Source organism: Pollachius pollachius, assembly GCF_949987615.1.
Source record: "Pollachius pollachius genome assembly, chromosome: 1".
Classification (NCBI taxonomy): Eukaryota; Metazoa; Chordata; class Actinopteri; order Gadiformes; family Gadidae; genus Pollachius; species Pollachius pollachius.
Window position 1 is genome coordinate 18,987,026 of NC_136934.1, and position 22,707 is coordinate 19,009,732.

General features: G+C 43.8%; 2 protein-coding genes across 2 annotated transcripts; both read left to right on the plus strand.

The window, feature by feature from the left end:
• Positions 1–520: 520 nt before the first annotated feature.
• Positions 521–9,596, plus strand: adrb3a (adrenoceptor beta 3a). The gene is made up of 2 exons (XM_079738924.1): positions 521–2,696; positions 8,738–9,596. Exons 1-2 carry the CDS (start codon positions 1,339–1,341, stop codon positions 8,760–8,762), a joined length of 1,383 nt encoding a protein of 460 aa, XP_079595050.1. The 5' UTR covers positions 521–1,338; the 3' UTR covers positions 8,763–9,596.
• Positions 9,597–9,727: 131 nt separating this feature from the next.
• Positions 9,728–17,545, plus strand: got1l1 (glutamic-oxaloacetic transaminase 1 like 1). Its single transcript, XM_079738935.1, is given in 8 exon segments — positions 9,728–11,104; positions 11,247–11,426; positions 11,874–11,997; positions 12,568–12,782; positions 12,923–13,073; positions 14,210–14,375; positions 14,913–15,055; positions 15,674–17,545. Coding segments are annotated over 8 exon segments (1,389 nt in total). The 5' UTR covers positions 9,728–10,840; the 3' UTR covers positions 15,820–17,545.
• Positions 17,546–22,707: the final 5,162 nt, after the last annotated feature.

The following is a 22,707-nucleotide window of genomic DNA, read 5'->3' on the forward strand; positions in this document are numbered from 1 at the left end:
TTTTTTTATTATATTATTTAAATTAAAAGGTAACACTATTGAGCACTAATGTACATTGGTGATTATTGTTCTAGAATGATATACAATTAAATGTCTTCATCAGTGTTACGTGAATTTAACAAGCTGAAGACCGGCATTCCAAATGCACTTAGCACTCTATTGTGTGTGTGTGTGTGTGTGTGTGTGTGTGTGTGTGTGTGTGTACTAATAGCTCAAGCATTGAGAGGTCCCAGAAAGACGAGAACATCAACAGAAGGGAACAGTAAGGGCTTAATAGTGGCATGGCAGTAATGCCTATGTGCTGCCTGCCTAATGCGTGTGCAGGTCTGCATGAGGGCCGGTATTAGGGTATTTTTTCCCCTGTATGGCTTCAGCACACAAGCACATTTCATAGCCCCTCCCCATTAGCCTGGGTGTGATTAGAGCGTACACAAGCTTGAGACGACCAGCATGTAGGCTACAGCTCTGTCAGAGTGAGCAAGAGACAGAGAGAGATTGGGTGAGAGACATTTATTGAGAGAGAGAGAGAGAGAGAGAGAGAGAGAGAGTGGCTAAGAGACATCGAGTGAGTTGGTGAGAGACATCGAGAGATCAAGAAAGAGGGCGCGTGAGCGGCATAGAGAGAGAAAGAGAGAGAGAGAGAGAGAGAGAGAGAGAGATAGAGAGGGAGTGGGTAAGAGTGAGCGAGAGACAGGAGGACAGAGGGAGGAGAGAGAGAGATATAGAGAGGGAGAGGGAGACAGAGAGAGAGGGAGTGGGTAAGAGTGAGCGAGAGACAGAAGGACAGAGGGAGGAGAGAGAAAGGAGTGGGTAACAGCCTGGGTACACTGGTAGATCTTGCAGCAGTGGCAGTGTAGCATGTTTCCAGCTGTGGCATTACTTTAATCCCAGAGGACCTTGTTGAACACTGGAGTTTCCTGACATTTGTTTTCCTCTCCCCATGTTTCTTTTGTTTTACATTTTCTCTTGGATTTCAAAAACAAACTCAAACTGCACTTTATTTTGTTCAACAACTACTCTCGACTTTTTGGATGTATCTGTCAAGTAGGCATGTCCTCCTCAGACCTCAATGGATCCTCGCGCACGCCTCGCTGGCTACTCTGGAAGCTAAAGGAAAAGGTAGACATGAGGTACTGATGGGGTCTGAGTACACTAGTAGGGCTTCAATCATTTGAGGCACTGGTAAAAAGTATTTCAGCAGAAAGAATACCTTATTTTTGTAATAGTTTGCATTATTATTTCCCCTCCCCGCGAAATATAATGCAAATTCTGGAATGGGACGTATAGCCAAGTATCTTTGACTCTGCTGAACATCGCTCAGCACGGCCCTGAGTAACCATGGACTACGACAACAACATGAGCAACGCCGCCACCTCAGACCCATTTATTAACAACCACAGCAGCGCCGGCGTGGTCCTGCTGGGCCCCAACAGGACCGAGCCCTACCACCCGGCGGCCGACTTCTGGACCTACCCTGTCCTGGCGCTCATCATCCTCACAATCGTGGTGGGCAACCTGCTGGTCATCATCGCCATCGCACGCACGTCGCAGCTCCAGACCATAACCAACATCTTCATCATGTCGCTGGCCTGCGCCGACCTCATCATGGGCGTGCTGGTTGTGCCGCTGGGCGCCACCATCGTGGTGACAGGCGACTGGAAGCTGGGCGACACCCTCTGCGAGCTTTGGACGTCCTTGGATGTGCTTTGCGTGACGGCCAGCATCGAGACGCTGTGCGTGATCGCTGTGGACCGCTACCTTGCCATCACTCGGCCGCTGCGGCACAAGGTGTTGATTAACAAGCTGCGGGCGCGGCTCATCGTCTGCCTGGTGTGGGCCGTGTCTGCGCTCATCTCCTTTGTACCCATCATGAACCAGTACTGGCGGGCCGACGACTTTCCCGAGGCGGTCAAGTGCTACAACAACACGGCGTGCTGCGACTTTGTGACCAACCGCACCTTCGCCATCACCTCCTCCGTGGTGTCCTTCTACGTGCCGCTGTTCATCATGATCTTCGTCTACGCCAAGGTGTTCCTGATTGCCACGCGGCAGGTGCAGATGATCGACAAGGACCGCCAGCGTTTCCAGGGCGACTGCCCGTCCTCACAGCTCGGCCAGCACCTCACCAGCATCCTGCCTTCTGTGTGCCCGCTGGGCACGTGCAACTGCGGCAGCAACAGGAACGGCGTGGCACGCAGGAAGGGCAGCAGGCGGAGGCCGTCGCGACTGATGCTGGTCAAGGAACACAAAGCCCTGAAGACCTTGGGCATCATCATGGGCACCTTCACCCTGTGCTGGCTTCCCTTCTTCGTAGCCAACATCATCAACGTCTTTGACAGGGAGGTGCCCTCGGAGTGGGTGTTCCGCCTGTTAAACTGGCTGGGCTACGTGAACTCCGGCCTGAACCCCATTATCTACTGCCGGAGCCCCGAGTTCCGCACAGTTTTTAAGAATCTGCTGGGATGCCCTTGGCTGACCACACAGAGGTTTAATGCTTTTTATAAAGAACTGCGCACTCTCTGCAGCTGTGTACCCAGGCAGGGTGAGTCTGGCACAGCGAGGGCTCTCACTAAAGCTACCGTGACAGACAGGAACGAGAGCCTGAGCAGCAACAGAAGTGAGGCTTCTTCCTCGGGGCTTCAGCACTCCAACAACAGTGGGCAGTCCAGCGACCAGTCCAGAACAGAAACAGAACTGTAAGTGTGACATTGACACGTTCGCCTTCTGCACTCAACTTGTTTGACTATGTCAATGTTATTTTATTCTGACACAAAGAAATTTGGGTCATCGCACAGATTTACAAAATAATGATGTCTGAAGCCTCATTATTTCAGCATTATTTTAGTTTAATTTCCTGATTGCAAAAGAGAATGTCGCCTTTTGGAAAACCAATTTCCTGTGGATGTTGGTTGAATAATCCACAAATTAATACAGATTAAAGAGATTAAACCAATTCCATTTCCGTAAAGCAATTTGATTTCTCCCTTGGTTAACATCTATAATTAGGATAAAATTGGCTGACATGATTACATCTGAAACAGTAAGTACATCAGGATTTTGCTCCTATTAATAAGTTTGCTCCATCTACATGTACAGCAGGGACAAACAATACCGCAGTCCTTCATTTACTTTGCACGTTTCAAAGTATATGTGACAATTAAAGATATAAGAATATTCAATCTGATGTCAGAATAAAAGCCTGATTCAATATTTTTAAAGAAGCCTCAGAAATGTGGAAGTGCAGTTGATTGTTGCATACTTGGAGAAGTGTGTGGAGTGACTTTAAGGCCTAGATATATCCAAGCTTATTTTAAGTTATTTCAGGACGTGACTCATTCCCTGAGTGAATAATACAACCGCATGCATTAGCAGTTAAAGCATAAAAAATATATATAATATAGATGTTACGATTAACTTATTCAATGATGAATTTATTGACCATAAAAGTTTGTATCCACGACAACAGGTTTTATGAGGCCAGTAAGCTCAGAGATTTTGTCAGGAATTTAGACAAGAAAATAAGAGCAACAGCAAGATACATTTACAGTGATCATATTGAACAATATAAATCAACATTTTCTACTGTAGTGATTTGGCATGTCCTCTGGTGTTTGTGTGTGCTAAATATAAGTACTTTTTTAACCAAATCATAACCATTTTTTTAAGAGCTATTCCTTTTTTTTATGCAAAATGAAAAGGCTGACTACCATCTTAAAATATCCCTTATTTATGACAGGATGTTGCGGATTATTTTGCTGCTGTGTTGAAAATCCACAGCACAAACCTATGAGGTACTTTCAGAGACAATGGTATATGTGCAGGGAAGTTGATGCAGTGTACATTTAAGATAAGATGTACAATTCTACTGACCGACTGAATAAGCAGACTCTCAGAGACTGACCTCCTTTAGGTACAGCGTTATGTAACCTGCGACCAATCATTAACTAAACACTTGTTCACTCAGAGCGGGACTGCGTTAACAATGACAATCAGTGTAATTAGTCCCAACCCGATATAGTGTCAGTAGGATAATGGTTACTCAAACTCTCTTCAAAGAGATTGGTGCTTTCTTTCTTTTTTTAAACAAAACGATTTCAAGCAATCAGGTTTCAAAGTGGAACTCAGTGGAAAAAGGGCGCAACCACATGCACAGAGAGTAGGTGACTACTCCTACTAACTACTACTAACCCTTTTTGCTACATTCATGAATATAGGATTAAATTAATACCTTATTTCTGATATATAATTTAAGTTGTGAACACGTTGACCTCTGTGCATCTGTCCAGGGCAGACTGGTAGGTTAAGTACAGACATGAGACTAAACTGTATTTTAAGCATTTTCATGTTGTTTCTGCTGACATCTGACCTTTTTTGCCCTTTAACTTTATTGTACTAGAAATGTCAACACTTTTTTAGGAGCTCCCTCTCCTCTCTCTCTTTCTGTAACCTCGGGGTGATTGTTCTAAAATGACTAACACATGTCCATAGATTCCTTGGCATTACAAAAGGATTAAATAACACATACAATATTCATTCTACATGTTGTGAAACTCCCAACCCTAACAGTGAATGAAGTCATGTTGAAATGCAGCAATGTGCTTTTGGGGTGAGTGGACAGATTTTTGAGAAACACACTTCTCCGGATTCTGAACATGAAGCTCTTGCCTCATAGGGGGGCCTCACCACACCCAAGCAGAAACGTCTTGCAGCTGATAATGTTTTTATCACTGGGGTCCAAGCCTTGCCGGGGGGAGCTGTTAACGAGGCTGGTTGGACAGGACAGCGTGTATGCTCTCAGGGTTCAGCGAGAGGCTGGGTTTGTTCAGTTGCCGTAAAGCGAACAGCTCAGGTTTTTACGTGTCGGTTTGTAATTCTGGGCCGGATGTAATCCATTTGCACAACTGCTGTTTATGAGCATTAACAACCTTGTTGCTATTATGAAGGGATTGTTGAGGATGAGAAATCCAATAACCAGCTGGTGTTCAGTCCAAAGTAGTCTCTGCTTTGCTCCTTTGGTGTTGAACACCACACAATGCTCCACTGAACACTGACTGCTGTCAATTTATTTGAATGTAAGGCCATCAATTACGCTGTAGCAAAGACATGAAGGCATTCAGACAAGGTGTCCAGAAGGTTCTCCAGACGATTACCCTGCCATGCAATGCAGCGCTTTGAGGGGGATGAGCAGAATGTTACGGAGAGATCAGCACTTCAGGAAAAATGACAGCCCTGGACCCCTAGTGCAGTCATGATTTTAGTGGCCAGAGTAGTTTTTTTTACAAGCAATGGCTATTATTGGGAAACCATCTATGGCCGAGTGTATGTTTGGTATCTTAACTCATTGTGATTGAGCTTTGAACTATAGTGCATCATCAGAATTGTTCAGTATTCCATGTGCCTGTATGTGTTTGTGTGTTCGTTTTTGTGTGTGTTAGGGACCTTTTGCTTATAGTCCGGTCTAATTGCTACAATCCTACTGAACTCTACAGTGGTTGAGAAGTTCACAGAATGCCAGCAGCAGAAAAAAGTTTTTTCATTTAATTTCCCTGAACAGATACAAATAAACCAATTAGATGGTAGATGCACCAGATTGCAGTATTAGGCTGACCACTACTTCCAGGGTGGTCAGAAGATCATCTGTAAAATGAGGTGAGATGAGCTTGATAACCTTGGCAAACAGGGATCTGCACAGAGCCACAGAGAGTGGCCTCCGCTATATCAAAAGGCGCTTTGTTTTCATGGCAACACTGCGTGGCAAAGTGTCTCATCCGGCCACCTTATCAGCAGCATTGCACTCCCCCAGGTTCCCCGCCGTAAACATCTCCTTTCCTCTGCCATCCAATTATGGCTCTCTGTGTAAAAAAGGCTTTGTCACTGATGAGGTGGCCTCCTGTATGTCTCTGTATTATTCTGTTGGTAAAAACATACCCTAACCACCACAGCCTTCATAAAGAACAGAGAGATGGTTTCCTTTGTGTTTCCCTTAAGTTCCTGAAATGCATCCTGAGCTGAATCACCAACTTAAAGGAAACAGAGGAGCAGTCAGGCCAAATTACTAATTCAATGGATTTACTTCCTTCAAAAGGTTTCTCTGCCCAGCAGCAGTATGTAGTGCTATAGTATGCAATGCTAGTACATGAATCAGCTAATGCATTAAAATTGGTTTTGGTTATTATGACTTTGGCATTCTTCCTGGTGCTAACAGATTTATGAGCCAAGTCGTAGTCTCCGGGAACAAAGAAACAAATAGAGGCTGTGTGGTGCCTGTGATCGCTGGTGATGGACTGATTTCTCCTGGTCTCTGTGTGAACGTCTGTCTTCTCCTTTGGTTGGCACATTACCATCAGACACTAAAAGGAACAAGACTATGAGGGACACTAATACAGGACAATAAACATGCCAGCGGGCAGTCAAGTATAAACACACTGTACCACCATGGGATGCCTTGTTATGGTGTACTGTAACGATGCTGGTGCACAAGCAAAGGGATATAAGCAGAACAGACTCTAACAGGAACAGCTACATTACATTATGCTATATTACGACCATATGACGAACAGTAACACTAGTTGATAAAATGTGTTTTCAATAATAATACAGCATAAAATAAAACATGATATGAGCTGGATTAACTCAAAACCTCAAAGATTCAAGTTGAGGGAAAGAAGAGGGAGAGAGAAGTGTGTGTGCTGGAGAGACTCTCTGAGAATGGAAACAGTTGAAAGTCTGTGCTAAGTAAGCCATTACGGGCACCACAAGTGGCATTTACTCAAAATGAATGTATAAATATTTTAAACCCATTCAGTGGCAACACCACTGTCCACCAGGAAGTAGTGATGCATGACTCTTTCTAATACCAAATATCCCGCAGAACACACAAGATGAGATGGAAATGTCTTTGGAAAGTCAAAAGCGCTTTGGCACATAATAGGCCTATGCTGAGGTTTACTAGAACAGTTAGTTAAATTAGGTCTACTGTCCTTCCGCACATGGCCTACTCTCGAAACATGCTACATTCCTGCTCTGCTAATCACAGGATGATTTTGCAATCAAAGTGTTTGCAAAAGCAAAACACAATGACGGGTACATTAGGGCAGTAACTTGTGTGTTATAAACCAAAGTCACTCCCAAGAATGAGAAAGGGCTAAAAGGCATGTGCAAAACAGGGTGCTGATCTGTTGAAAGGTACAGGCTGCAGAGAAATCAGTCGCCCAATGATAGACAAGCTTTGTATTTAATTTGCCACCTCCCCTGACCGCATCCCGACTCCCTCACCCACCCTCACCAGAGTAAAACACAAGCCTAATAAGTTAAATCACTGCAGTAGCACATCAGTGTGTGTGTGTGTGTGTGTGTGTGTGTGTGTGTGTGTTTTGATGCCATTAAGAGCAGGGCCCTTCTCACAGCAGCCTTCTTTTGGAGGGCTTTTAGCCATGCCATCTGTTGTGCTTCTGCTCTGAGATCAGTTGGCCGTGCCACTGGCTGTACTTCATCCTCATAGAACCCACTTCCATCTGTGTCTCCAGTCCAGACATCATACCTTTACAAGGAGATAAGGTCAGAGGAGGCTGGAAATATGACCTGGCGGTCCGCTAATGACTTATGGTAAATCTCCCCGCTGGGCTCTTCAAGGGCCGGATATCAAATCCACCGTCCGCCTGCATTCAGGTCTTTAAATGGAGCTCTTGTTGAGTTGAACAAACAGCACGTCTAGCAGGACGACTGCAGGCCGATCTGAGCTGATCCTCTGATTAAATCAAACAAGCAGCACCAAACTACAACTTTATTTTCTTCTTCTCGATTAATAAAAGCGCACAGCCAAAATCAATGTATCTTTTGGGGTGAAAAGGTGGCTGAAGTCTTTAGATATCTGTAAAACTAGTGATGTGCTGATATAAAGATGTCTGTTAGCTTCAGTTTTGAGGAATTTGAATAGTGAGGATATCTGACCGGTGAAGGAATATGACAAATGTGTAAGTCCATAGTCTGAATGATCTGCAGCACTACACATTTCCCTAAACATATTCTTAGATTGTATAAATAGAAAATGGAAACTGCTGGACAGGCTGTTCTTTCTAGGGCTTGTTTCTGTTCAGCAAGATAAAACCCAGAAGATCATACACACACATATATATATATATATATATATATATATATATATATATATATGTCTTTTAAATGGCTCCAGACATTCACTATCTAGAATACAAAAACAGGTAGAGAAGGCTTGAAAGAATATTCTCAAGAGGAAGTGAACTAGAGGCGTGATCAATTCTACATTCTATTCATGGACTGTATCATGGATCATCTAAACAGCATAACCAATGGGAATGCCACCTTACGATAGAATAGAGAAATGCAAAAAGCGCTTGTGAACAATGACCGTATGTGTTGTCAGCTCATCTTAGAGACGCTTATCTGATGTGTTGCTGGATTCCTTACAGGGTGTGACTCCGTGCCTAGTGTACAGACCTGCTCCTCATACAGGAACTTCAACCTCCAACTCGTTTGTCATGGTCATGTCATTTCACAGCAGGCACACGCCAGGGTTGATTTTGGCCTCAGGCACCATGAAAGCTCATTCAGTAACATTATTGATTTATTAAAATTGCTTTTTGTCATAAACTGTCACAGCAAAACGTTTATTCCGCCTCAGATGTAAATGATTATTTACTTTTCGTAAAAAACGCAAAGCTCTCATTGGACTTGCACTAATCCTATTATTCTCTGTGTTCAGTTTCCCATTACAGGAAGAAGGATGAGGAAGGCCAAGTCATTTGTTTAAACAACCCAAATGACACAAAGGAGAAGGAGAATCGAAAGGATGCCGATATCCAAGGCCAGACGCACACGTAGCTGTCGTTGATAGGCCCTGTGAGCCAGCCGACAAGGACAGTGGAAACATGCTTAGCCCGGGAGACAGCAGCGGTGGCAGCATTGCGTGGCTGATACACATGATTCAGACGACACTAATGGCAATAGTGGAGGAAATTATGGTTTTTGAGGGTGTGGAGGAGATACACTTGGGCTGTGTAATGTGCAGCCACGGCCCTCGCTATAAAAGATTAGCATCGGAAGGGACACGCACTTCAGGTGCACCACAGAGAGGCATATTCACGTAAGTTTTGTTTAAAGTGCACATTGAGGCCTGCTGTGTTGCATCCCAACTTCAGCAATAATGCCCAAAACGGTGTGAACTTTGACCTCGAAGTGCGGTCATGAAAAGGCTACCATGGAATATTGGATAAATTATCTATTTATGAAGCAGAATCTGAATGCTGTATGCTTGACGTTGATTGAACACAACATCATCATCATAACTTTTCACAGGACACCGGCAGGAATGGTATTTTTTGGGGGTTATTTTCTGTAACTTTCATGAAACATCGGAGGACAATATTCAACGAGGGCTCAACATCAAAACGACGGATCTCTTGGTTTTGAATGTGGATGGATTCCTTCTCTGCCTTCTCACAAGTTCAAAACAGAGACTATCTAGAATTATGTTATCAAGGCGGCAACATCACTTGTACTGAGGAGTACACCTATTTTTGTGTAACAAGTGAACAAAGTGAAATACACAAATCTCTACCTGAGCGTCTCTGCTTGTCTTTTTACCTCACTTGCTTTAGGAAATTGTTTGGATTATGGGAAAATGTTAAGAGCCAAAGATTCACACAAATCCTTTGGGTGAAAGAGGATTTGTGTGTCTTTGTGTACTTGCAGGCGTGTGTGTGCGCACGTGTGTGTGAACTTGCGTGTGTGTGTGTGTGTGTGTGTGTGCGCGCGTGTACATGTGTGTCCAGTGTCGGGCGACCTCGTAGGAGGAGGATATGGATCTGGTCAGAGGAAAAAGTGACCCCTTCACTAATGCTGAATGTCTGAGACTTTTTTAAATGTTAGACATATGAAAGAAGTGAGGAGGCAGGAGGGGAACTCGTGGGAAAGGGCTGGAATCCCAAGTGAATCCCCACAATCTCTAGGAAATTTGAAAAGAAAGAAAACAATGCAATAAGGCTACAGTTGAAAGGTCCGGCTGTGTAGCCTCTGGAAACCAAAAATACTGACCTTTGGATGAGTCTCCTTTTTAGAGTTTGCAGTATTTTTTAAAAAATCGAACAATACTTAAAACCAATCTCACTGCATTTGACATTGCAATACAATATGACCTACAAATCAATGTCTTTAGTAAGTTCTACAAAATTGGTATATTGGTAAACGATAGCCTACATAATAACACCATTAATAGATTTTTATCTAGGACCTATTATTCTAATAATAATTATTATAATAATCGTTATAATTATATTCATGTGAATAACGTTTTTGTAATAATTGATTTTAATAATATTAGCCTATAATCATAATTCACAATCAAGATATATTGTTAATGTCGCCGCCGGACAAGGAAAGGACACACAAGTAGCCTACTACATGACGTCTTCAGGTACAACCATCTTCTGGATTCAGCCCGTGACTCTAGTCTAGGGCCTAACTCATGAATCATAAATGTCTTGACTGGTACAGCATGGCCGCCGACCTTGTGGTCGTAGAACTACCGCCCTCTAGTGGAGAAACCAGCCCAAACCAGCTGTCATGGGAACGTTGAGGCACAGGCAAGAGGTAGCACTAAAATGCAAACTCATTGCCATTGATTTATTCACTATTTGCCCTCCGGGTCTGGCATTTATTTTCTTCTATACGTTCTCCAGGCCTCCCGTCATTATTTAAAAGTCGACGGAATAATTGCTCACGTCCATGTGATTTAGCAGCTATCGGCTAATTGATGACGTAGAACTACGGAACTGCTAACGATGGCAGATTCGTCACACGCGTTGCCATGATACCGTCTCCAAACGCAAGACGTAACCTGACAACCGAGATAAACAAAAGCCCGGCTGATGGGTTTGACGCGACCACACGGAGCACGATGCAATCTCGCCGGGCCAGTCGTGCGGGAACCTCAAAACATGCAGACAAGATAACGAACCCGTCCGTGTTTGGCGACACGCACGCCGCCGCCTCCAACCCGGAAGCGAAGTCCCTGTTTGCGTACAAAACGGACGATGACGTCAGGAAGGTTTACCTGGCGGGAAGAGGCGAGTGTAGGCGCTCACCTCACCTGTTGACGCCCTTTAATTAGTTAGCACTTTCTCATAAATAATGAATAATGTTGTAGGAATACATATCTCTAGTGTAGTCACTCACGTCAAAGTGTCACTAAATGTTGAGTTGTGTTCGCAGAGTATCTCAACGAGCAGGGCCAGCCGTATGTGTCGCCCTTCATCGGGAAGATCAAGAGGAGGATGAGCTCAGACCAGACCCTGGGTTCACCACATCCTTCATCCTTCGGCCTGGCCGAGTTTAACCACAGGGCCACCGAGGCAGTTCTAGGGAAGAAGTCCTCCGCAATCGTGGAGAACAGGGTGAGGTCAAAACACAGGAGAAGTTTGTGTTTATGTCATAACAGAAGCCTTAACCTTTACATGTCTCCCATGTGACAATAATGAGGATATGAAAGACCAATTAAAACCGTTTCTCGGAAAGATTCAGTCAACTTAATGCGCTCCGCTCTATTAAGTGTATGAATTGGTTTGGGATGACCTATTTCCTTAATGATTATTGTCCATCCTGCAACATATGGACCACATAGCACACAACAAAGGGCTTTACACATCTAAAAATTACTTCCTATAGATTTGTATTATTAGACGTTGTGACACGTGATGTCTAGTCAACTCATTCACACACACACACACACACACACACACACACACACACACACACACACACACACACACACACACACACACACACACACACACACACACACACACGTCCAAAACAAATTTGACTGGTGGTGTGTATTGTAGGTGCTGGGCGTCCAGACTGTTGGTTTTACTGGTGCTGTGAGACTCGGGGCTGAACTCCTGAGACACTGGTACAATGGGGACGCTGCCTGGCAAGGGCCAGTCTATCTCTCATCCCACTGTGATGGTAAGTGAACATGCAAACGACTTCTGAAGCCACTGTTAGTACTACCCCTACCACTTGGACTGATTTAGCAGACACCCTTATTATTCAGTCTCGTAACTAATCAGTGTTGTATATGCAGGTAGGGGTTGGGTTCTTAGTGTTGAGGATGGGTAGACATCAGAGTTTGAACTGAGAACCATTCAGCTGGGACTCAAAGACCCTCGGACTACCGCCCCTTAGCCATGAGTCAAAGCATCAAACTAAACCTTTGTGGTTCTCCTCTCTGGGATTCATTCGTCACAATCTTTTCCAGGATAAATTAATTAGAGAATGAAGAATTAGAAAAGGTATTCTGTGTGTGATGGATCTCTTGAACAGGATTCTAATCCTAATGGAGTCTGATTCTAGACTCTGATATCCAACATGCTGTGACTCTGACCCGACAGACCAATCCGCTGTGACTCTGACCCGACAGACCAATCCGCTGTGACTCTGACCCGACCGACCAATCCGCTGTGATTCTGACCTGACCGACCAATCCGCTGTGACTCTGACCCGACCGACCGATCCGCTGTGACTCTGACCCGACAGAATCGCTGGCGGGGGTCTTCAAGGCGGCCGGGATGCCCGACGTGCGTCAGTACCGCTACTGGGATGCGGGGCGGCGCGGGGTCTGCGTGGATGGGCTCCTGGAGGACCTGGAGACGGCCCCGGAGCGGAGCGTGGTGGTGCTGTCTGCCTCCGCCCATCCCACCGGGGCGGACCTCTCCCGGGAACACTGGGCCCTGATTGCACGGCTCATGATGGTATGAGGCCAGAAACGCTCCACTTCAACAATCAATTGGGTGTTCAAAGAGCATGCCTCGCGGCGCTCCTGCGCCATTACTGCTCTTTCAACTTTTCTCCACGGCTCCCTCCCCACCTTTGTTCCTCTCTGTTTGAACAGAGGCGCCAGCTCTTCCCCTTCATGCTGCTGCCTGTGGCGGGCCTTTGCCATGGGGAGCTGGAGCGGGACGCGTGGCCCGTGCAGTACTGTCAATCACTGGGGATGGAGCTGCTGTGTGCTCAGTCCTTCTCCCACTGCTTCGGATTATACAGTGAGAGAGGGGGAGGGAGGGAGGTGAAGGTGAAGGCATTGTGCTTGTTAGTAGTCAAGGCCGAACCAGGGAGCCAGACGCAGTGCTCATCTAAGACGAGGGGCCGTTGTGAATCGCTGCACTACAGCCTCAGGCTCATTCATTGTTGGAGGGTCGTGAGGGCTGTAATGAGGTTGATTACGGAAAGAATGTCCGCAAATAATAATAATAATAATAATAATAATAATAGATAGATAAAGCAAAACGAAGAGTTCTACTGCCTAGGGTCGGGTAATAATATCGATTTATCAATGCACTTTATTTGTGCTTGATTCAATTTCGATTCAGAATTTTTTTGAAATCGATTATTTCCATAAAAAAAATAAAAAGAGAAGCATACTCAGTCATTGTAATCTAGAAGCGAGTATGCCTAAATGTACATGCCCTTTTACATTTGTCCATGTTATGATTATTACTTTTATGCTGCTTTAGTGCTTTAGTTTAGCTCAGGAACAATACTATACAATGGTGTATTCCCTTTCTGCTAGTTAAAGCACAATGAAATGGTTAATTCTAAATAATATTTAGGTATTTTTGTTATCTGCACGTATTATTGAATCGATATCGAAGCAATTGGATCAATATCGAATCGAATCGATATCAAATCGAATCAAGACCTAAAAAATCGAATTTAATTGAATTGTGAGGTACCTGGCAAAACCGAGCCCTACTACTGCCAAAACTAAATTAATTACTGTATACTACTATAGAATCAAGGTTACTTTTAAAAGCCAAAAAATTGTTTTACCACTTAAACTTAATGTTCCATATTATTCAGAAATTGAAAAACCCAAGCTAATCGCCACAGCCGGTCCTGGCATGCCGGTTGCAGTAAATCCTCGGGTGCCTGTAAACAGTGCGTGAGCGTCATCCACTATCGCCAGAGTGAACGACGCTCCCGTGTACATTCAGTAGCTGCAAACGGGCACGTTCAGTTCACTGTTCACCCAACATATGAGCGCGTTCAATGAACGCCCCACTTTGGTGCGGTCATGCACAACACCGGTTGCTGTCATATCCAACTCAGAGACAGTGGACCTCTGCGACACGCTGAGCATGCTGGTCTTCAAACTGACCGATCGGTCCTTTCCCCTTAGGCGAGCACGTTGGCCACCTGCTGTGTGTGCTCAGGCAGAGCTCGGTGCTGCTGGCCGTGCGCTCCCAGACGGAGAGGCTCATCAACGCCCTGTGGGCCCAGCCTCCCGTAGGGGGCGCCCGCATCGTGGCCACCGTGCTCAGCAACCCGGCCCACCGCGCCGAGTGGTGAGTCCAGAGCAAACAAGCTCAACACAACCGTGTCACGCTCTGCTTCTTGGTAAACTGTCCCTTCACCTAACCTCACTCTTTTTAATGAACGGCACCACGGAGGTGTACCTGAAGGTAGAAACTTGTTAGACTCACTTGTTCAGAGTTCACCTAGAGTCTGCATAGCCTTACCCCTCCCCCACACCCCTCTTATGCACTTATGGTCTGTTGTACGTCCTGGCACTTATTGTATGTTTTACGTCCTTAGACTTAAAAATAGTACTTAGCATTGTGTAGCATCTCATCCTAGCTCTCTTTTTTGTATAAAGGGAATGGGTTAACCTAGCGATTCTTAGGGCTTGGCAATTGTTTCTATGAACATCCTTACTGTACCGACGGTGATATGTTGTTTCTCTTTCTTCTGACAAATGTACTTATTGTAAGTCGCTTTGGATAAAAACGTCAGCTAAATGCCCTCAATGTAAATGTAAATGTAGAAACAGAAAGGGTGAGTGGAGGGTGGCAGCTGTTGGTTGTAAGTGAAATGTCTGGCAGGCAGGAGGGGGTGTGGCACATGGCAGCACGGTGCATGCTGGTCAGAGAGCGGCTCAGGGAGAAGCTGAGGCTGCTGGGAACTCCAGGCTGCTGGGACCACCTGACCCAACAGACGGGTCCGTACTGCTGCACTGGCCTGAATGGTAGGTGTTCCAATCCCCAATCCTGGATTTGGGGTTCTTTTTTTGTTTTTGTATTTGTTTTCAGTCATGAATCAAATGTCTAGTCAGTTAGGCTCGATTAGGCTAGTCATAATAAGCGCTTGGAATTAGGTGAGATAAATCAAAAAATGGTTTTGTCAGCGCTACACTGATTGGGAAGATAGACGGGCTCACATTGGCACTCTTAGCTAATGGCATCCTGACACACTTTTAAAGACCAATTCAAACCATTTCTGGGAAAGATAGAGTTCATTTTATGCGCTCCGTTCTATTCAATGTATGAATTGTGTTGGGTTGACCGATTTTCCTTCATTATTGTTCTTCTTCTTGCCATGGACCACATAACCCACAACAAAGGGTATGAGATCTATGGAGATTCCATGGAGATCTACAAACGGATCTCCATGGAGATCTACAAACGGATCTCCATGGAATATATGAGAGCACTCTGCCCCAAACTGGATAGAAATAGATTCACATACAGAATACAGATCCTCGATCAGTCCAGCTAATCGTGATACAATGTTCACTGAAATGCTGAAAACCACCGCGCTGATTATTTTTTGTTTTTCTTCTTTACTCTCCGGGCTTTCGCTTTAGTGGAGCAGGTAGAATATCTGTCAAAGAGAAAGCACGTCTACGTCCTCCCTAATGGCTGTCTGAATGTGAGCGCGGTCAACAGCTGTAACCTGGACTACGTGACAGAGGCGTTGCATGAGGCACTGAGCGCTGAGCCCCTCTCCTAGCCGGGACGAGGATCTTAAAAGGTATTGGTTTAGACCCAAACAGGTGGCATAACGGTTGGTTTATGCAGGTACAACATCCGCATTTGTGTTTATTGTGATGTAATAATGAAATGTTCAATGGTGGGTTGTTCTCCTGTGATGGGAGGTGGCTGGAAACAGAGAGTGGAGCACACAGCATTTAACTCTGAGGCTGTCATTTACTATATTTGCCATTGTGTGTTATGGTACAAATTTACCCTGTCTGTCTTTCCTTCTTTCTATTCTGTCTTTCTAGATTGAGAAGGTAAATTCTGCTAAATTCGGCAAAAGAAAGTCTTAATGAATGAGATTCCTCAGAATCGTGCAAGAAACTCTCACCTGCATGGAGTAGGCCATCTGCTGATCAACCAAACCCTGCACAGGGGATTTCAAGTACAGAGTCGATATAAGCTGTCTATGGTATAAATTAACATCAAATTCTTAACTAATACCGTCAAATTATGTAATCGAACTGCTTGACCACATGTAATATTAGAGAATGCATCAAATGCATCGTCTTATATCCGTGACGCCATATCAGTTCAACTGATCCTGAAACGCCACGATGACATCAGATCATAACAGGCTTTCAGTCTGACAACCCTCAGTCTAAAGGGGCCCAAAGTGGACAAACTAATAACAATACCATCAATATTACTCAAGGACATCTCCCAACGTCTCAAACATAAACAAAAATAAACCTGGATTAAACTCAACAGGCGAGGCATGTTTTCGTCTATGAACTTGAGCTCTAGTGAGTGACAGCTTCTCTTTTTAAGGTAACTCATTATTTCAGAAAAACAAGAAATTTTTTTCTCCATGTCAACCTTTCTCCGAATTCTGAGGTAATATACGTGGTAATTCAGAGAAACAGAGTTTACATTTTTAACCCCGTTCAAACTTTCCTCTGAATTCTTTAGCAAAACAGCTGAAGGTTTTTTCTTGCATTACGCTTCTGTACATGATGTTGAGTAAGCTGTTCTCAAAAGGCGTCTCGTTATATATTTTGAAGCCTTATCGCGCATCTGTATTTATAGAAGCGTAATCCTTGTATAATACAAGTCTCAAGTCTTGTCTTGTCCTGTGTGTATTCATACTCTGTAGATAACATGCAGTGGAGTTACAGTGAACTGCAAAACAATATACTAAGATGTGAATGGAAAACCAAACTGAATCAGGGAACTACCGTTTGGGAAGTTTCAGGCCGTTACAAATACAGATGTTTAAATTAACAATTTGGCTGTTAGCTGATGCCGAAACCAATGTTTTGTTGTTATTTATTCCTCTATTTGTGCCTTGGCAACACAGTAATCTTCATTATAAAAGAAAAGTGACGTGTTTTAAAGTCTTTCAGCCCTTCGTCACACCATCTGTGATCAGGCCAATATCGTCCGATAACGATGTAACTCTCCATCGGTGCCTCCCTGCCTTGTATTGTTTTGAGATGATAGTTCGGTCATCTGAATGTGTGGTCACTAAGGTCTTGTTCAACCAGTGGTTTGGGATGTAGGTGGAGGTATGATGTATGGCGTATTTTATTTTTGTGAAGTACGTTCAAGAACAAATTGGCGTAGATGGCAGTTAAACACTGTAAATATCTCTGTGAAACACCTACGAAATATTTCTTTATAGGAATGATGGAAGGTATTTTGTTTATATGTCTTCTTCATACGATAGTCTAAATATCCTTAATAAAACCTGTTGGGGAACACCACAATCCTGTGTGTTTTTTCATTTTTTTAATATATATATATATTTTTAAGACAATGCTCACAGGTAGACTTTTAAAATAGAAAGTATTTTCTATCTATTGAATTATATATTGCAAGATGGTATGTTCCAGTACGACTATATCTACCCATAAGCAGCCATTAATGTTGACCTGAATCAGCAGAGATGCTCCCCAGCATACATCACCCACCAGGAAGAACCTGGCATGTATTAGGTTTGACAAAGGTCTTGTGTACATTGCAGATCGCAGTGGCTATCCCCCGAAGACAACACAGATTTACTGAGGCAAATAAATCCCAATAGAGAGCAATGAGGGCCAGTGTGCTGCTGGGAAGTGATTCAGACACAGACATGTCACAGTCACCTCCATCACGACAAACCTACGCCATACACCGCGGCTACGTCACAGAGCTCGACATGCCTGCTTTTAAATCAAAAGACAGCATGGGCCCTCAAAAATCCCTTGTCAGTTCCTAGATGTATTTTCAAAAAGTATTTTCAACATTGTAAAAATGAAGGCTTTAAGAATACTGATGCATATCTTTCGTTAGTTTTCAGTCAAGCAGAGGGGATGTGCTGTACTTCTTTTCAATTGCATGTTTACAAAACCATGCTCCATGCAGACTGGACACTGTCTGAATTGCACTTCTGTCTAGTGCAGAGAGAAAGGACTGAAATGGGTGTTTAATGGAGGGAATGGGCCACCTTGTATTATTTCATTTTATTTATTTAATTTCAGGGGAACATTAAGGCTGATAAATGTCACAGCCAGAGCACTATAACTATTATGCCCCGAACCTTTTGTTTACAGAAATGGGGGTCTTCACAAGCAGTCGTGCTTGAGCTATGAATGATGAAATTACAGTTACAATTTAAATCAAACATGAATGGCATTAGGCATCAGATTATCAGGTATTAAAATTAATAGAAAGTCAACCCCACGACAAAATATTCCAGACTTCATATACATATACGTAGAACCGGAATCAATAAAAACAACCCCAAAAACCATCACTCAGGGTAACATCCGCGAGCCAATCGTAGTACATGTCTGAGAGGGACAGCCTGGCCTTCACAATAGATCAAGCACTGTTCAGAAAACACATGACTGGCATGGGTTGGTGCCAATTGTTTCCTTTAACAATGATACTGTGACAGTGATACTGTGACAGCAGCAGCCTCTCCCCGACCATCAGAGGGACACACGTCAGCCACGGAGCAGACGGCCCGATGAGTTGCCATGGAAGCATGCATCCAACTATTCCTCTGGAAGTCATTGGCAATCAATTGTTCAATTGATTCCTTCAAAGCTAATATCATTATCATTTAAAGCCCCCCCCCCCCCCTTTCCATCCCTCTGACCTGCCGGCCCAGACCCAGCGAGCGAGAGAGACAATGCTGGTCTGACAGCTGAGGACAGGAGCAACCGGGAGCAGCGACCAGTCCCCAAACGTGCCCCACAACCTTCTCCGGCTATTTGCTAGTGAGTGCCAGGGCGAGAGTATGTCTGCGTTCAGAGGTACTGACATCTGTTCAAGTATTAAAAAAAAAAAAAAGTCTTCTTTTGTTCACATCATCCATTATGAAACATAATGTCAATGCCCCATGTTGTGTTGGAAATGTTGGTTTCTAGAAAAACGGATTGCATTCATATTGAATATTTAAATCTTCAGTAGTCTGAATCCAGACACACACACACACACACACACACGCACGCACACACACACACAATGTAAAGTGCTTTGGGTCTAGAAAAACTACATAAATGCAATAAATGTATTAATTATTGTTTATCTGTTATCTTATTCTACAGTGGGAACAGAGTCATCACAGAGAATATAAATTTACAAATGAGCATCCCTGGAATCAACGTCTGATTTTAAAGCGTCTAATTCTACTTACTTACCCTTATCATCTAAGCCTTATGAATATGAGAGTAGGATATTCAACCTTTGATTTTGTCCATTAATGCAGTGAAGTGGCTGGATTTCTGGATAGCGAACAAATTAATAAAGTAATGAGAAACGTGAGGAAACAGGAGAGGAATTGGTAAATTATATGGCACACAGACATTTGTACAAGAAAATCTTTCCAACCAAAATATGAATATTACAATACGAAAATGACTTCGGGGGAAAAAAACGGCAATGCTAATTAATAAAATGTACTTTTTAATAAAATAATCATAATCCTTACAATTGTAGGACGACTTCATTCATGGTTAACAAAATGTAATCGTGGACCTTAGAATCTGCAGACGTTGATATGAACAATTTTTTACAACCTTTCCAAGAAATATGAAGGATTTATAGTTGGTGATCTAAAGTTGTATCTATGACACAATTCTACACTGGGATGATGACATGTAATTCCATACAGTGTCACATAAGGTCACACAAACAGATGGTGATCCATTTTCAGATTTTGACAGTGTGTGGAAAAAAGTAACAATCTGTCTGTTTATAATTATTTATTGTTGGCTCGAGATGGAGTCCTCCTGTGGGGGGGGGGGGGAAGGTGTGCTATAGTGACAACACAGCATCATCAATTGGTTGTGAAGTAGTAACTACATAGTACTGTTTGGTTCATCTGGGAACATTCTCATATGACTAAAACCCACATGGGAAAATTATTATAGATGATAATATAAATATCAGGGCAGGCTTGGATCTACCATTTAATCAAGGGCTGCTTTTGCTGAACCACCACGTTCAGTACAACACAAGTCAATGGATCAGCGACGGAGGGGATTAGGAACAAACCTTTTGAGGCTGTCTGTTTGTCTTCAGGAGACGGACTGAGAGCCAGCGATGGAGGAGTCTGCCACTTTAGGAGAGCCATTCTGCTCTCCAGAACAGACATCTAAATGGCAACGCGTCAGGAGACAGGAATACATGATGTTCAGACATGGCACTTTTGCTTAGAGAGAAGATAATGGCTCTAATAAGGGACTTATTACAACAACATGTTGTAATTAGTCCTTTAAACATGTGTAACACATGCATTCTGGTTACATTACCACACACATTATTTGAGGTGTAAGGTAAGGAACACATTGAATAGCATCGCTGCATCACGCCAAGGTGCATTGGATGCAGTGGGACCTTTCGCACCACAAACACCACAGCCTGTATGCAAATACCCTTCAGACCACTAAGTTGATCATTTATAGATTTGCTCGGTGTGTTTTCGATTTGCAAACCAAGCAAGTATCTATCACTCAAACCTCATGGAATCATGGGCCAAAGGGAAATCCACTTCGTCCAGGCAAATAGTCATCTTATTCCCTCTGATCTATTGACCGCTTCTGCAAAAGGAGAAAGAGAACCTGTCCAAACAAGGTAATTTATAGGATAGGGCGATCCATGCCTTTGACAACCAGGGACACCAGATATCACAAAGTAATTGCCTTGGCATAAGTTGTGCTTTTCCGAAGCTCGATTGACCAGTACTATAAGTAGGCTGTACCTTCAGAGGACCTGGACGGGGAACAGCACCTGTTGATGGTCTGGCGTATACGCACGGCTCCCGGCGGCTGTTAAGGGATGATGCTGCTGATGCTGAAGTGAGGCGGAACAAACAGCATCTCTACCCAGGGCTTTAGTGTTGTCTGGTTTCATGATCACTGATGGCGTGAACAGACGTGGCGGTGCGCACCGTTCCTGATGTGAGAACTTGGAAGGTTTTCGTTTAGCGAGAACCGCTCGTCTGTTCGCGTCGAGACTTAAGAGGATTGGAACACAGACTAGGTGAGGAACACTTTTCCATTCTTTGTGTCGACGGAGTAACCATGTTTAAAGCTGTGTTCAACTTCACTGCGTCTCGTCTCATGCAGCGTGATGAATTTGATTATTCGCCTCCATCGATCCTTTATCAATATTATTCATTCCGATTGGGTCGGAATGAAGCGTTTCCCATTATAATTAATTGTGCCATTAGCCATGCTGAATGCATCCATTATGCCTATTTAAATCATCTTAAAATAAGTGTGCATAATCCAAAAATGATGTTTTATCAATCAGCCCAAGTAGCCTACGACGAGGTTATAAATATTATGACCTCGTTAAATGCTTATGAGCAGAAGGTTGAATCATTAGTCCAGCAAACCTTTTTTTAAGCAGTAATTTAGAGGAACGTATTGTAATTAAGGGGCAGAAAGCACACTACTAATTCCTAAGCCTTCCCCTCTCACACTCGTTAGCGTTGTAACTCCATCGTTGGTAGGGCATGGGGAGCATCTTCAGCCTTTCATCAGTGTGTGAAGAAAGATCGGACACGAGCCTTGCAGATCCTCTGCATGGTTGCTTTGTTATCTCCTGGTTTAGGGGATGTTATGTCGATATTCGCCTCTATGGAGGCTTCGAGGCCAGCCTTCATCGACCGCATTGAATTGCGTTTGGACGGGAGAGCTCATTTTCAATGCAATTCATTTAAATGCAAAAAAAGTAAGCTCATGCTCTTTTGTGTAGCATAGGGTTAAAAGCAGAACTGCTTTTTGAGTTCGCTATGAGTGCTTCCAAGGTTTCCATGTTGCTGTTCAGCAGGTACGTGCCTCACAAACCCTTTTTGCATTTGAAAAATACAACATCTAGTTTCTCCTAAAAATAAGAAGCCCTCCCTCCTTTCCAACCCACAGCAGAACTTATTCATAAGCCAAGTCAACAACGCCCTGTGTGTAGGAGGGAAGAATCCTCCAAAGGTCTGGGTCTAGAGGAAACTGGACAAAAGCTAACCTAACAAAAGGTCATACTATTTCTGCGAGCATACAAAGTCCACACAAAAAAGGCAATATAATGTCAAAGAAGTCAGAGAAAGACGACATCAACCAGGCCTCTGAGTGGTCGTGGGGAAGGAGAGGGGCAGGACCTGGGACTGGCGAGGAGCGGGGGCAAAAGTCAAGGATAAGGAGGAAAACAAATACAACTCAATAACAACACATGTCCCAAAAGACAACATCCTCAGAGACCAGTTGGCCATAGTCACTCCCATTGAGTGGCGAAGTCACGCCCCTTCCGGTAGAGCCCATGGGACCTATGAGATCGAAAAATATGAATGGGTTTCAATGGAGAGAAAGTATTTATTTTCTGGTCCCAGTCTTTATATGCCCCGGATTACACATATGTTGTTTGTGGATTTAAA

What these genes read in the sequence shown, in the direction of transcription:
- adrb3a (XM_079738924.1), top strand. Translation starts at nt 1,339, where the DNA reads ATGGACTACGACAACAACATGAGCAACGCCGCCACCTCAGACCCATTT. An exon ending in TCCAGAACAGAAACAGAACT is followed by an intron (nt 2,697 to 8,737) that starts GTAAGTGTGACA and finishes CTCTGTGTTCAG; the next exon opens with TTTCCCATTACAGGAAGAAG.